Below are 14,254 nucleotides of genomic sequence, written 5' to 3' on the forward strand. Positions count from 1 at the left end.
CTGTCCATCAAGTGTAAAGTCACTGAGCAGCGACTTGGTTCCTACAAGTTTTGGCAAATAACAAACAGTGTCCTGAACGGAGGTATGTCCTCTATCTCAGTCATTATCAATGGACCTGAGATAATTTCAACAGGATCTGACAAAGCCAAACTCTTTGCAAATAACTTTGTAGCAAATTTTACTCTTTGCGATCAGGCAGTCTACCCTCCATATTTTCTCCTGTGACTAAAAACATGCTATACAACATATATGAAGAATAAAAATAGACAAAGAAATAAAATAAAAAATAAATAAAGCATTACCCCCACCCCACCTCCAAAATACACACACAACGCCGCCCACCATATCCTTATGTAGCTAGAATGAGTCTGCGAGGTTCCCACTTCCGATATGACCCTAATAAAGGGTAGGTTGCTGTTTCCAAACTCTTCAGCTAAGGTTAAAAAAAGTTTTCAACTTTTGAAGCTAATTTGTACTAATTACCGCTAACTGTTTTCTTATTACAGCTTTGACTTAAAAACTCGTAACTAAATTTTACCTATCTTGTCTTGCTTTTTTGTTCTGTTCTGAAATCTTTGTCAAATATGCTGTTAACCAATATCCTCTTGTTACATGTAAAACGGAAAGAAAAAAAAAGTCACCTATGTAAACGAGAACCTCCAAAATTAAAATCTTGAATAATTATCTAAACTCAAATGTAAATTAATATTAAGCACTTCACAAATTGATAAAAGTTAATTATTGGATTTTAATTATAAGGTGAAGCTCGAATTATTCAAACTCAAGATATATAATGCCAAAACATCCACCCATTAATATGGGAGGGGAGATTATCTTCAAAAGCGTCCTGAATTGATAATTGAGCCCCGGACTCTTAAGTAGATATTAATAAGTCCCTTGTACCTCCCCACCCCCCGTCCCCATTTTTCTTTTTTTTTTTTTAATGAAGAGTAGATAATACAGTGGATGTGTTATCGGCAGCTCCAGTAACTCTTGCTTCTCCTGTTTTTGTCCCTCAGTCCTCATGTAAATGAGTGATTTTTCTGACAAAGGGTGAAGAAAAAGCTGCTTAAAGGTCGGTAGTACTTGGTGACCAGTAGTCTGAGATGTCGGAAATTTTTCTGTCTCTCTCTGTCCTTGTGGCCATGTCACTAGTAAGGGTGCTGGAGGTAAACGTTTTGTCTGGGCTGACGTTATCCGCCTGATAGTCAGGGACCCGAACCTTGGATTAACCACTAAGGAGGCTATCCTATCAGCAGGTGCAAAGTACTGGGACTGCTGTATTGCCATTTGGTGAATGGATTCTGGACCATGCAGTAGTCTCTGGTGGGGCCTCTCGATGCCATACTAGTGGGTAATTGTTACGGCTTTACCTTTTCATGTGCTACAAAAAAAAAAAAAAAAAATTTTCCTGTCTTTTGCTCTCTTACTTTCCCTCCCTGTATGCCGACCTGTTCCACAAATCCCAAAACCTCAACATGAAACACCTCAAAAAAAAAAAAATTCAAATAAACCTAGAACCCCTTCTTCCAACGCAGACCCGATTACTACCATGTCTCCTTCTCCAACATCAGGGGTCTACGTTCCAACCTTCCAGAGGTTGAAACCCAATTATAGGAGACGACACCGGACATATTCTTTCTAAGCGAAACTGGAATAGGGCCGTCCACTTCCCTAGATGAGTTCATAATTAACAGATACTCTAACTTAACATCTAAATCTGACCCCCAAGATCGCCATGGACATGGAATATGTGCCTACATTAAAGATGGCTTCCCATGTGGCAGGGATATCTCTAGAGAAGATCCTAATTTACCTTATATGTGCTTCCGGGTTGCACTTGCCTACACCACTGCATTTATATTTGCCCTCTATCGGCCCCACAACAGCGGAGTTACTATCTTTAAGAGCATATCTGAGAAAATAGACCATATCCTGTCTGCACACTCTTCGTCTACTAACATCCACATCTGTGGTGACTTCAACGTCCATAACGTGGAATGGCTGACCCACTCAAATAAGACGGACGATGAGGGGAGGTTCTGTCATGATTTTGCCATTGCTTATGGCCTCACTCAGACTGTTCGCGAGCCCACCTGTGTGCCCGATACTACAGGTCAATATGCAAGCCTCCTAGACCTTTTTCTCTCAACTTCCCCTGAGCTTTGTTCATGTTCCGTTCTTTCTCCTCTAGGATTCTCCAACCACTCCGTTGTATCAGTTAAGATAAAAATCAAATGTAATAAGTCCCCAGACATACCCCTCCACCGTACTGTATACCGATACTCTATGGCTGTCTGGGATAGCTTCCGTACATTTATATCTGATCTACCTCTGCATTCTATGTTTAAAAAAGATGTGTCCTCTATAGTATCAGACCTGACCGAATGGTTAATTGTAGGCATAGACCGATTCATACCATCTAAAAACTTCCAACAAAAACCTACCAGCCAGCCATGGTTCTCCCCAGAATGTGCTGCTGCTATCGCGCACAGAAATCACTTTTTCCATAGCTACCAACGTAATAGATGCACTGAGACTAAAACTACTTTCAGGAACGCCAGCAGCCACTGTAAAAGAGTAATAAAACATGCAAGAGAGCTATATGCTCAGTCTGTTAAATCCAAAGTAGCTAATCAGCGGCTTGGATGCCACCAGTTTTGGCAAATAACAAATAGGATCCTGAACAGAAGTGTGCGTTCTATCCCAACCATTATCAATGGACCAGAGGTCATCTCCTCAGCTTCAGACAAGGCCAAACTATTTGCCAAGAACTTTGCAGCTAATTCTACCCTATGCAACGAAGGCCATCAACTTCCCATATTTCCTCCTATAACACAAAACACACTAGGCAACATACAAATATCTGTGCATGAGGTCGCCAAGCTAATCAAGAACCTTGATTCCAGTAAAGCTACTGGCCTTGATGGCATCCCAATTATAGTGTTAAAAAAGCTTCAACCACTTACGAAACTGTTTAAACGTTGCCTTAAGGAGAAGTGCTTTCCAACACCCTGGAAAACCTCATCAGTATGCCCTGTATTTAAGAACTCAGGTGATAAGTCATCTCCCTCTCAGTACAGACCAATAAGTCATGAGTAAGTTGCTGGAATCCATATTAAATAGAGAAATAGTCAACCACCTCAGCAGAAATAACCTTCTTAGTGACACGTAATATGGTTTCCGTTCTGCAAGATCTACCGGAGATGTGCTAATGATTATATCTCATAGGATTAGTGAATCTCTTGACAAAGGCTTCCTTTCCAGGGCAATTGCTCTTGACATATCAAAGGCCTTCGACAAGGTATGGCATAAAGGCCTACTTCACAAGATCTCCAGCTACGGTATAACTGGAAATATTCTCTCTATTATTAAATCATTTCTCTCTGATAGGCTCATAAGAATAGTGGTTGATGGACAAAAATCAGAGGCCTGCAGTATTAATGCTGGAGTCCCTCAAGGGTCCATCCTGGGCCCAACTCTCTTCCTGATCTACATCAATGATGTCCCTAAACACATACTTAAATCATTCGTAGACATCTATGCTGATAACACGACCATCTACAGCAACACATCAAAGGCTGTAAATGACAAAGCTCTCTCTGATTCTCTCTCCTCTGATCTCGAACGAGTGGTTCAGTGGGGGAAGATGTGGCTGGTTACCTTTAATGCATCTAAAACCAAACTCCTATCCTTACATCATCAATGCTTTGATCACGTACTCTGGATCTGGAACACGTACATCAAGTCTGTTGCTAAGGTCGCTGGAAAGATGGTGGGATCCTTCTACCGCTCCAGAAGATATCTCACTACTGATGCAATTCTCTATCTATATAAAAGCCAAGTACGTCCAAGGATGGAATACTGTTGCCATATCTGGGCAGGAGCGGCCAAAAACAGCCTATCATGCCTTGACAGAGTACAAAATAGACTTTGTGGCTTAGTGGGGGATGCCCTTTTCTCTACCCTGCAACCTCTCTCCCACAGAAGAGACGTTGCGAGCCTATCCTTGTTTTATCGTTATTTCCATGGCAGGTGCTCGTCTGAACTCCAATCTCTGGTCCCCCCTCACCAATCTTTCACGAAAAACACCCGTCTAGCTGAATCCACTGTGAAAAATTTCCCCCACTCTATATCTATGCCTAAATAAAAACGTAGATTCCATGAACAAAGCTTCTTTCTTAGAACTGCACGCCTGTGGAACTCTGTTCCGTCAGCCTGCTTCTCTCCGGACTACAACTTGGATGTCTTCAAGTCCAATGTTAACAAATTCCTAATGAACCGCCCCCTTAATTAAACACTTCATCAAATCTCCACACTAACGTAATGTACTTGCAATAACCCTTATCCCTGAGTGGCTTCCGGGCCTTGATAAGTGGTGATCACTGTGTAAAAAAAAAAAAAAATAGTAATAAAGTAAGTAGCAATATATATAATATGTAGCAATAAATAGTGATATTTACCTCTGGAAACAAAAATAGGTTTAAGGCTCCTAAAATTCATACTAGAATTTTCTGCAAGAAATCATGGCATAGTGGATAGAATGCTTGGTAAAAATCAGTTGTAAAAGTTGCAATGCTGGAGATTGAAGGTTCATCCTTGAGTGTGAATTACTTAGGACTTGTACCTCATCATGGCTGACAGGACTAGAACATACTACTCCTATGGATTAAATAAAGGGTTCTATTCAAAATTCCATACAAATTCTCCAGAGTTCAACAAATTATACTTGAAGAAGGTCAAAGGTTACATCGCCCGAAACATGAAAATAACACTCAAGATGAGAACAGTAGTCCGAAGAATCCAAATACAATAATAAATCCTCATCTCAAAAATTCAGAACAGGTGGTAATGTTGCTTTTGCTGCACTCGTGTGTGTTCTGAGCGAAATCTTCTCTGCAAACCTTTGAATACAAATGTTGAGTTTTGTTGCTGTCAGCGTTGGAATAAAAAATGGCTATCCTGCATGTTAACGTATAGCCGTGTTGGACAAATGAATTTCTTTTATAGAAATTGTTCAAGAAAGGCATGAAGCTACTTGAGCTAACAAGAATGGAAGATGCCTGCTGCATAAACAGGAGGTTTGTCTTGACAAGACCAATGTTATAGCTAGGAGGAAAACAAGCAACAAGAAGAGAGTTCCACAAGGCCATGGTTTTTGGAAAGAAGTTACAGAAATCAGAAACTTTTTTATAAACAGATTGATGGAGACGACTAGACCAACAAATCAAACGAAGGGAATAGATCAGACAATTCTGAAGAATATGTGCTATAATAATATTTATATACCCATTCTTTCCGAATGACGTCCTGCGAGTGATATCACCAGATTTACCCACTCTGGTTTTCGTTTGGTTACTAGGGCTGGGCTGTTTCTTCGTTGACGTCACTGGAAAGTAGAGGTCATTTTAAAACAAAAGAAGAAAAGAATAACAAGTCAATAACTGGGTTTATTGTATAAAAATAACACTAGAAGTGTAAGCCATGTTTAGTTTCAGAAACGTTTCAGATGGTTCGTTGTTCTAAACAAGTCTTGAGAGGTGACTGGTTTGCAATAGACAGAACAGTTTCCGATGGTTCGTTGTTACACACAAGTCCTGAAAGGTGACTTGTTTGCAGTAGACAGTTCCACAGAGCAAAATATTCTTACCATGTCGAGATGGAAAAAAACATGTGAAATTGCTCCAGAAAAGGTTTAATATTTATGAAGCAGTTCTGGTTTCAGATTGGTTGGTAGCAGAACGTGAATTAATTCGATTTGTCAGTTCCTAGCAGCATCGTTTATAAATAGAATCGTCCGACTGTGTGGGATCATACACCATTACACGTCCAAAATATTGCAACAGAAAGTTACAAAACTCAATTATGATGGAAGAAGACAGATTTCCCCTTTATCTATTCAATAAATGCGTGTGTGTGTGTTAAATTAATACGATAACAACCTTTCTTTCTTTCCATCATCATTGTGATTGTTACATCCAACGACACTGTCACATGTATAGAAAAGACTGAAACAATATTACCTTTGTGAGAGAGAGAGAGAGAAACGATGCAGAGAAGAGTATAGGGTAGGACCAATTAAATTATAAATACACTTCTGCACTTTATCAAGAATCTTCAAATGGGGCAGACATTCACCAGCCCGAATATGACAACAGCAGTTCATATATATGGTTTGATAGTAGATTTGTAGAGATGGAGATTAGTCTCATGTGTGAGAAAGAGTTTACAACGACAGAGAGAATTGACTTAATGAGAATCAGAAAGGATTTAATATATGAAATCCAAGATTTGATGAGAAATAAAGACCAAGAAGTTTTAGTATCGATTTTTCTTCGAGAACAGAGCCAATTATGAGAATCTCAGGAAGAAAAAGGATACATGCCTTTCCAAAACTAAAACATTATACGTTTTCAAACTATCTTGATCTTAGAATGTATCTTTTTTTTTCCTAAATTTAAAAAAAAAAAAAAAAAAAAAAAAAGATGCAAAACTATTTGGATAATTCAGACTATTGTTCTTGTCCAAAGGTAATACGTTTTGGATTGTCCAAAGGTAACACGTTTTGGATTTTTTGAAATGAGGATTATTTGGAATCTTCGGACAACTATTCTCATCTTGGTTGCTATTCTCAAAATGTTTAGACTGAAGTTGTGATAGGCATCTTATTGATCTTGGGAAATCTATATAGAATTTGGAACTCAACCCTTTATTTAATTCATGGGGGTATATTATTTTCATTCTGTCAGCCATGACACCAGGTAGAATTCTTAAGCAATTTTTTAAAAATTATTATTATTACTTAATATCACCTACAGTTATTAAAAATAATAATCAGTTCTAAAGACAGTCTCCAGAAGGTTGAAGGTTCAATCCTCATTAAAGTCAACACTAACAATAAAAAAAAAAATTTGAAACTTCTACATCAGCTGAAATGTAATGAGAATAACATCCAAGATACAAATAGTAATCCAAATTATCAATCCTCATCCCAAATATTTTGAAATAATGTTTGTTTTTTGTTTTTTTTTTTTTTTTTTTTTACATATGCATCATCCAAAAAGAAAAAAATCCAATAAATATTATAAATCCAAAATGGTTGCATTTTTAACCAATCAAATTCTACCCAATTTCCACTACTAATGATTAATATTTTCACCTGAAATAAGAAATTGTATTTTCCCCGAGTCGGTCTGAATTTCTTCAAGATTACACAAGGCCAAACAATCTGTAAATTAATAAGTAGGAATTTTGTAGCTATGATAACTGGCAATGTCAGCTTTACCCACGTTTTCAGCAAATCTGTCATGACTGACAGAAAAATTTCACAAGATATACCTGAAGAAGATTGCATTGTCGAAATGCTGTGAGAATAACACTTAAAATGATAATGGTTGTTCGAATAATACAAAAGAGAGAAATGAAAATGGATAGATAAAAAGAGAGACAGAGAGAAAGATCTCAAAGATCAAGAGAGAGAAAGAGAATGACAGAAAGACATGGAAAGACAGATAAAAAGAGAAATTTACAACAAAAAAAAAATAACTAAATAAAAAATAAATTGGTGTCCAAAGTCAATCATTTCTTTTATTTATACAATAAACAATTTTTATTCACTGATGTCAAACTATGATATATTTTGTCTTGATGAAATTTGTACAACTGCGTTTTTATTCCTAACTTCTTATGAAAAAAAAAAAAAGTTTTCAATTCCACCTGTTTGATTAAAAGATTTAATAAAAACTTTAACAATTCAATTTCGTTTTTATAAAGGAGAGAATAAAAATAAAACTTTTACAGTGGCATTTTTCATATATAATATATTGCTGCTGGGTATTCTGTGAATTTTCAGCCCACGATATTATTGTAGCCATTTTGTTAAAACTGTAAAAGTATTTATCTAAACAATCTGGTTAATGGAATATTATGGTTATTATGGTTTATATTCAATATAGGAGTCTGTGACATATTTTCATTGTATGGACGCCCAGCACAAACGGAAACCTACAATATCATTATACCATCTTTAGACAGAACAGATACTACCTTTGGATCCTAGCCAGAAGACCAAGAAAGTATATTTTAGCTTCATATACGGCCCAAAAGCGACATCATCTTTTTTTTTATTAAAAAAATTTTTTTTTTATATATTTACATTGCATCTTCGGTGATTAGGAGAACCTATCTATTAAAAAGGAGTATAACATACTACAAACATTAAATTATCGCATCTACAAACTAATTTAATGTTCGTAATATGTTATCACTGTCTATCCTCCTTTTTAATAAATAGGATCTCCCGATCGAATAATTTATAATGAGGAAACCGTGACTTACGTGTGTATGTTAAAGGTACTATGGTATTAATATATAAATTGTTATTTTGTGTACATGTATCAGAGTTCCCACTAACATTTAATATGAAAATAAGAAACAAATTTTATAATCTTTAATTTCATAACCCTAAACCAGCAGTGACAATGAGAATATGAACATAGAATATAAAATATAGATTTCAATAAGTGATGATAATACAGACGTGACATTTTTATTTTAATGGTAAACATTTTTTTTTAATTGTTCTCATATGCAGATGTGTCGTAAGAATTTTAAGGAAAAGTAGATCAAATGTTCTTAATGGTTTTAGAACAATCCTTCAAGGTCACTTAAACATTTCCATTAAAAAAAAATTTTTTTTTTAAAGTTTATTTTCTTTCCCAATTTTTCTGTTTTTTTTTTTTTAAAATAACAATTTGGAAACATTTTATTTTCAATGTAAAGTTACTTATGGTATTAGGTTGGTGCAAAAATAATGTTTTTTGACGTTCGACTCCATGTAAAAAAAAACATTATTTTTGCACCAACCTAATATATCCAAACACACACACACAAATTTAAATGCCTACTAAACATTCTTAAGTGTCTAACGTCTCTGTATAACGTTTTTTTTTATCAAGATAACCTTGCACAAGGATACCCGCCCTCCAAGTAAACCCTGACAAAATATTTAAAATTAGTGTTTAAAGCCTAAATGAGATCCCTTAGTATAGCTAATCCACACTGGCTTATAAGAGGAATGGTGCATGTTGTCCAACTGATGTTGCCTCTAGTAATAGTACTAAGCTGAACACTCCACCAGACTAGATGAATTTTTGTCCTGGAATCCAGTAAGAACAAGAGATTGCAAGCAAAATATACTATAAAATATTTAAATGGTCAATTAGGAAGAGTTGTATCAATGTTCTTAACTTCTCCAACATTTGAGGTAAAAGAGAATTAAATGGAATATTCGGATACCTATGAATCTCATAGAAAAAATCAAGTGTTAACCTTAGGAAGCAGCCCCTTGATTTCTGAGAACTTTTTATTTTTTACATCATACAGTTACCACTCAAAGATAAGGGTTAATGGATACTGTAATGGAAATTTGATAAGTTATTTTAGAGGCCAGTTCTAAAAAAAAAAACGGTTCATATTCGGGGCTCTACAGAAAAACTTTTCTTTAGTTCACCTTTGACAACTAAATATTTTCGTTTACTAGCCAAATAGAAAAGTTACTAGCCAAACATACATGATTTTTAGAATATGACATCTTAGTTCTGTGACGAGTATGTACATCATAAAGATTTTTCTGTGTTTTTTTAAATAAGTGTAATTCTAAATATACAACAAATTTTATATTGATACTTGAAGGTATAAACATTCTAGTTTCTTCAGATATTTTTTCAACAGCATTTGTTAAAAAAACGAGTATATTGTTCTATTAAATTTTTAATGTTTAAACAATTTAATTTTGTTTGTTTTTTTATATAAAAAAAAGTTGAAAAGATATTTTTCATTCAGTAGCGAGCTTTGGAAGATTGAAAGAAATACAATCGCCAAAAGATAAGCGTTTCATTATTTTTAGTCGCCACTTTGAAAAATCACTTGCAAATGCGACTGTTTCATTCGCAATGTAGAGCCCTGATATTGAAAATGATTATATCATAGTCAGCCAGGAAACAGCTCTGTGATATTGTGTACCACAGACAATCAGCTCTAAGAAAAAACTCTGCTCATAGAATTTTCATTTAGATTTAGGCACAGATAGAGATTAAGAGAAAATGAAACAAAAAAATAAAAACCAACTGAACAGATTCTGACGGTAGATCTTACACAAAACTTTATAACATTAATTAAAAGAAGCTTATCTTAATAGTTTAGTGTATTTTCATACTAAATTCACAAAAGATAAAGATTTTCATAACTCTTTCATTTAAGTTTCTCATGTTTTAAATCTTACACATGTAACCTTCAATTGGTTGCAGTAATATTTTTCTTTATATAATTGATTTCTTCTATGGCTTTTGTATTATTTAAAGCTGACAACATTTATTTTGGTAAAAGGTTCTTATGTTTGGATATCAATCAATTGTAGATCAATTTCTTTTGTATATGTGTATTTTAAAAATGAACAATTTGCAGTCGATAAAATAGAAGATTTAGTTTGCTTATTTGGGTTATAAATATTAAATTTTTGAAGTTAAGGCAACTGTCTTAAAAAATGAAACTAAGTTCCATCCTGACGTTTCTAAATTTTTGAGATGAGGATTGGTTATTTGTATTATTTGAATTCTTCGAACTACTGTTCTCATCTTGAGTGTGATTTTCACGTTTCAGTCGATGTAACCTCTGACCTTCTTGTCGAACTGGAATGTTTCTGTCAAACTCAGAATTCAGATGGAATTTCGAGCGGAACCGTTTATTTACTTCATGGGGCTAGCGTGCTCTTGTTATCTCAGCCATAACTGGATAGAAGTCCTAAGTAATTCGCAATTATAGTTTTCGGTCGCCCACACTGAGGATTGAACCTTTAACTTTCAGGAGAATATCACTGTTTACAATTGGTTAGAGTACTTGGAAAAATCAATTGTAAAAAGTGATATTCTCCTGGAGGTTAAAGGTTCAATCCTCAGTGTGGGCGACTGAAAAATACAATTGCAAATTACTTTGGACCTTTATCCAATCATGGCTGATGGAAAAGGAACACGCTACTTCCGTGAAGTAAATAAAGGGTTCCACTCAAAATTCCCGAGTTTGACAAGATACACCTGAAGAAGGTCGGAGGTTACATCAACCAAAACATTGTGAAAAGCACACTCAAGATCAGTAGCTCGATTAATCCAAGTAATATGAATAACCAATCCTCATTTCAAAAATTTAGAAACGTCAGGATGGAACTTAGTTTCATTTTTTAAGACAGTTGCCTTAACTTCAAAAATTTAATATGATTAATCCAAATAATACGAAGTTCCATCCTGATATCAACAAACAATTTCTTCATGATGCCAACTCTAATATCTTTGTCGCATGAGGAGTTAAATCACTGTGAGTGTGACATGACAAATCAGTCACCATGTTGGTGCCTTTTGCTCAAGAAGGAATCAATGTCTGTTGTGTGAACAATACGGAATTGAGAGAGAACAACCTCCTCATCCTCCTACTTTTGTGACTTCTTACAGCATTGTTTACATTCTTGCAAATAGAGTTGTATTGTCAGCAATTTATTGCATATGTTACTACTCCAATGATATATGCATGGATATTTTTCCTTATAGCCTGGTAGGTTATACTAGCAATACACATGAAAAAATTGAAATTGCTTAAACTACCTCAATAATGGAACATAACGATGTAAAAAAGAACCTTTTTAAATTTTTTTAAAAAATCTGACTAAAAATAAGTATGAGTATTTTGGTGCTTCGCATATTTGGATATTTTTCCACTTTTTAAAGCGATATATGCGTTTTGTCACATTTTTTACACTACTTTTTCAGTAAAAATGTTATATCTTTGTTAAAACAGAAGATAAACCAATGAACAAAAACATCTTACTTTATTTAATTTATAACTTGGAAATTCATAATTATAGAAAAAAAAAAAAAAATAATATAGAGTTCAGGGCTGGGAGTTATAGTTTTTTGGGTTTCTCACTTTTCCCCGACACAGCGTTAAGTATTCCATATGTTCCACTAGTTGCAATATAATTTTAAATACAAATAAGTTTACATTTTTATCCATATATTTCAAATTTAATGACAAGTTTTGGAATAGTCTCAAGGCATAAGAGAAGATAATCTTATGTGCTAACGACAAATAAATTTGAAAAATGGTGCAGTAAATATGTTAAAATTCAACTTTGTGACTTTTTTTATTATTTTTTTTTTAAAGTTTAGATGGACATGGTGCATACCACTAGATGCCAGACATTCTCAGACATTTCAACCGAGAGATCTTTTTAAGATTCCAACCATCCCAATTGTTTGCATCTGTCTTGCACTTGATTCATCAGGTAATTTTTTAAATTCTTTTTCATGAGTACGGTTGCTCATATAATTATTGGAATGATAGAGATCTTCCTAAGATTCCAGTTTCTTTTCATATCGTACATAAGACTTTGATATTTCGTTATATTTTACCTCTCATGTCTAACCCAGCATCATTGGGCATACTAACTTTTACTAAGGTTGCTTCTTTCTTCTTGTCCCATACATCAGGTTTAATAACTTTGCTTTCTACGTAAGTTTTCTAGATATCCATTTTTAGTGACAAATGAACAAAGCCACGTTAGATAGAAATACACTTCATGAAAAAATTCATAAAACTGCTTTAAAGCGTTCAGATAAGGATCTTTTAATTATTTATTATCATTATTATAAATATACATATATTTTCTTTGATTTATATTTATGTGGAAATGATGTGGAAAGAATTTTAAAAGTTGGACCTAAATAGCATTCAAGCTGACAAATCAAACTTTGATTCTGACTAGCCAACTTTCAGTTGTTATTGCTATACCATGTTATTCATTATAGGTGAACATACTTTGCTACAATTTATTTCTTTTAAATACTCATCATATCTTACCGCAATAGAAATTAACCCATCGCATGGCGGTGCTGTTTGCCTCCTTAAGGTCTTGGTTTGAGCAATGAGGACCCAATCGGCAGTTTTCCCTAAGGTAGTGCATCGTTTGTACCTCTCCACATGGACATAAAGGTTAGGTGTCTAGGCCCCACTTGTGGAGATTGTCTTTTGTTTTAACTTCTTTGGCTTTGGCTCTATTTAGAGTCACCCAGTTTTTTCTCCCAAGGTTTGAACCCTGGGAGAGTGTTTCTTTTGGGTCTGGTAGGGCTTCATTTTTATTCCTGCTGTTATAGTCTCACCATCGTTCTATCCTATAGGAGGCAGCTTGCCTGGGATCGATTTCCTCTATATTGATGAAGCTACTGCGAGATTTTAGTCTTTGTCTCACTGATTGGTGGCCAAACAGTAAGTGCCTGTGGTCGTTAAGCTGTTTGTACCGTTCTAGTCTGGTGATGACTTCTCGCCTGATATGTGGTGGTGGAATACCAGTTAGGCAGTATAGAGCTACACACGTATAGAAATATACCCATTACCAGAGGTGGTAAAAGAGTCTTTTAAATACTTAATCCAATCAAGCAGTTTTCTAATATGTAGAAATTCTTAAAAACTAACCTAAAAAGAAAGGAAATGACACTTATTCTTTAGTAAGAGTTATTATTCCTTGTTGTTTGCTTGCAAACTTGCTTCGTTCTGAATGTAGTAGAAAATGTGTGGTTATAGAGCATAAACACATTTACAAATGAAATTTTAACATAACGGATTTCGAGCAATAGTGGGTTAGTACAACTAATGTGTGTGTATGCGTTTGTGTGTAACGTGATAGAAATAAAAACAATCTTTGCAAAAGTGATATATAAAAAAATCTTATGATAAACAAAATCAGTTAATGAGAAACACAAGTTCATATTTTCCTCTCCTCCACAAAGAATTTCCATTGAAATGGTACAAGGCAAAGATGGGAGAGTCCAACAAATAAAGGCGTGGGCCAAACAGCATACATGATCACATTTCATCAAGCTGTGGAAAAAAAAAATAAGTAGAAACATTTAAATAAATGTTTAGAGGGAAGACATTTAAAAATGACATTACAAACAGCAACAATGGATAATTACATTTTAAAAATTACATTTTAAAAATAATATATATACCGCTCCCCATGTGGGGGTACCAAATTGGTTAAAAGGGAAAATTATTCCCAACTCGCATTTAGGTAAAAATGCACTTTCGTAAATAATTGAATTCATTCAAAACATATCGCGAAAACCAAAACAAAACAACATCTAAGTAAATCGTGATATATCCAAACAGTTGGCGAGATGGTTCAGGGGTAAGGGTTTAGGCTCATTAC

The 14,254-nt window shown here is 34.7% G+C and overlaps 1 protein-coding gene across 1 annotated transcript in view; it reads right to left on the reverse strand.

The window, feature by feature from the left end:
- Window positions 1-12,709: 12,709 nt before the first annotated feature.
- LOC145294086 (DNA repair protein Ku80-like) overlaps window positions 12,710-14,254 on the reverse strand; it is a 74,458-nt gene continuing 72,913 nt past the window's right edge. Inside the window, exon 21 of the mRNA XM_080141146.1 lies at window positions 12,710-13,923. Within this exon, the coding sequence (XP_079997272.1) occupies window positions 13,909-13,923 (15 nt within the window). The 3' untranslated portion in view covers window positions 12,710-13,908. The remainder of the gene's footprint in view (window positions 13,924-14,254) is intronic.

The sequence above is a fragment of the Euprymna scolopes genome, chromosome 15 (genome assembly GCF_053919585.1).
Source record: "Euprymna scolopes isolate OS-2025 chromosome 15, ASM5391958v1, whole genome shotgun sequence".
NCBI classification, from domain to species: Eukaryota; Metazoa; Mollusca; class Cephalopoda; order Sepiida; family Sepiolidae; genus Euprymna; species Euprymna scolopes.